General features: G+C 66.9%; 1 protein-coding gene across 1 annotated transcript; it reads right to left on the bottom strand.

The window, feature by feature from the left end:
• Positions 1-606: 606 nt before the first annotated feature.
• Positions 607-1,919, bottom strand: LOC108635020 (putative double homeobox protein 2; the record flags this gene model as incomplete). Its single annotated transcript, XM_018045326.1, has 3 exons — positions 1,885-1,919; positions 868-1,022; positions 607-751 (listed from the first exon to the last, which is right to left on the bottom strand). Coding segments are annotated over exons 1-3 (334 nt in total), but the record flags the coding sequence as incomplete, so codon positions are not given.
• Positions 1,920-2,540: the final 621 nt, after the last annotated feature.

The raw sequence follows: 2,540 nt of genomic DNA on the forward strand, positions 1-2,540 counted from the left end.
GCCAACGAGAGAACGCACCGAGAGGAAACGTTACGGCCCGTGGAACGGTCTCAGCACAGATACCCCAGACGGTGGGCAGGGGAGGGGGAGGCCCACACACCTGAACCACCACAGGTGGCTCTGCAGCCAGGGCAGGGCCCTAAGGAATACAGCCACAGATGGATCGGGTGCCGGCACCCATCGTGGATGCGTGCGTGCGTGCGTGCGTGTCCCTGTGTGTCTCTTTCCTCCTCCGCCCTTGCCGCCCAGTGCCCTGAGGCATGCCCCTCGGCCAAGGTTGCCTGGGCAGCCGGAGCCTAAAGTTCCCGACGGGGGCTGGGGAGGGGGGTGCCAAGGAAGGGGGACCCAGTGCTGCCCGCCCACGCCGACTGGGGGCGTCGCGCCCCGATCTGGGACACTGACGGGGGCGGCAGCAACCGGATAGCCCTGTTTCCTCCTCTTCCCCGCGCCGCCACCCCACCTCACCCCACCTCACCCACCCCAGCCCCTTGGTTTTTCTGGTCCTCCCGTGGCCATCCACCGGCAGAGAGAATTCTCTGGCAAGGGGGGGGGGGGTTCGGGACCCCTCCTGGGGGACTTGCTTTTGGGAGAACGTGGCTAAGTTACCTGGAGAGGAAGACTGAGGTCGAGGCGGGCGCGACGGTGGCGTGGGCGTGGACGTTGGCCCCGCTTCCCCTTCTCGGTGCACATATTCAGACGGCGGCGATCGGCTCTGCTTTGACCGTCTTCTGCGTTGGTTTTGGAACCAGACCTAGGGGCAAACAGAGAGAATTCCTTCTGAGGAGAGAGGCCGCCAGGTGCTTTCAGCCGACTCGGATCGGCATGGAGAGCCTGAAAGGGAGAACGGGGGCAGAGACGGGGGCCTACCTGAACTCTGCTTTCGGCAATGCCAAGCTCCCGGGCCAGCCGTTCTCTGGTCGCTATCCCAGGGTAGGGGTTCCGTTGAAAGAGCGCTTGCAGGGCGTCCTTCTGGCTCAGCCTCAGAACGAGCCGCCTCCTTCGAGATCCTGTGGCGACGGGCCCTGTGCAAGAAGAGCAGGGAGGGCAGAGTCTCAGAGCACACGGGGGAGGACTGGACGGCGGAGCCCAAGCGTGCTCCCCTGTGCCTGAGCAAAGCGGGAGCCCGGGGACGGGTGTGCATTTGGAAGTCACTTGGCGACACCCCGAAGCCAGGCTGAGAGGCAAGGGTGGTGGGGACATCCCCACCCCCACCCACCCCACGCCGGCACGCAAGGAACAACCAGCAAGCAGAAAGAAACCAGACCCGGCCCAAACAAAGGCGGCAAGAAATCCCACCGCCCCGTGTTTCCACCGTCTGGGGGGATGCCGGGAGACGTCTCAATGGGGCTGCTCCAGATTTCCCTCATGACGATGCCAGTGGGAGGGAGCCTGGCTTCCGGGGCTACACGAGCAGAGGCCGTGTTGCCATCACTAGGGGAAGGGAACGGAAGGCAGAAGGCACTAGGCCCCTGCAGAGGAAGCCACTGAAGGCGGCAAAGCCACAGAGCTCCCGGGCTCCCGTTCCCACAGGAAGATGTGAGGATAAAGGGCCTCATCCCAGCACAGCACCCGCTCCCACCCGCCCCCGGCCCCCGCCCCCGGCCCCGGCCCCCGCAGCGCGCCCCCTGACACAACACCGTCTTCCCGGAAAAGAGAACGGAGAAGCCATGTGTGTGCCAAAGGAGCAAGACGAACGAACGATGCCCACCCCCCCCCCCCCCCTCCGCCTTGGGCACACCTGACGCCTGGGAACGCGGGCCCGTCCGATGGGTCCCACCGTTCTCGGCGGGGGGGAGGTCGACACGTTGGCCGAGAACCCTTGCCCGGGCCACCCGCAAATCCCCTGAGACGTGATCCGACCCCAGGGACCGAGGGCAAACGTACCGCTTGAGGTGCTGGAGGAGCCGGACGAAGCCATGGTGGGAGAGGCACTCGGGCGCGCTGCAGACTGCTGGCCCAGTGGGCGGGGCCCCAGCAGCTCAGGACTCTGGAGAGCGGGAGGCGGCTCCGCCCCCATTGACGTAAGCAGGGTTTAGGTGCGTAGATGGAGGGGGCCGCCCCTGGCCTCTTTCCAAGCAGAGACCGTGAAGGGAGTCCCGTGGAGCGAGTGGGCTTTTCCCGGGCACGGCCCGTGCCCCAGACCGCCCAGGTCCCCGTCGGGGTGGGCGGGCAGTTCGGGGGACTTCGGTTTGTGGCCGTCCCACGCAGCAGGGGGGGTGGGATCAACCCGGGGTGGATCAATCAGGGGCCCTCAGCAGTGCCAAGGGAGCTAACTGCCCGGGAACGCCCCTAGGTCCCTTTGAAGTGGCCGCCCACGCCGCCCCCCCCCCCGGCCTCCTTTCCCAGCCTGCCTTGCCTTCCAAACCGCCCTGGGGTTTCCCGCCTTTTCACATTCCGCAGGTCCCTGGGCCTCGATTGCCCCCGCCGGCTCCTCCGAGGCGTTCCGGGACACTGGACGCTCTCTCCAGCGCCCCACCTAGATCCCTCGCTGTTCCCGCCTCCGTTTCCCGCCTGCCCTCCCCAACTCCTCCGTGCGCTGC

The sequence above is a fragment of the Capra hircus genome, unplaced genomic scaffold (assembly GCF_001704415.2).
Source record: "Capra hircus breed San Clemente unplaced genomic scaffold, ASM170441v1, whole genome shotgun sequence".
Classification (NCBI taxonomy): Eukaryota; Metazoa; Chordata; class Mammalia; order Artiodactyla; family Bovidae; genus Capra; species Capra hircus.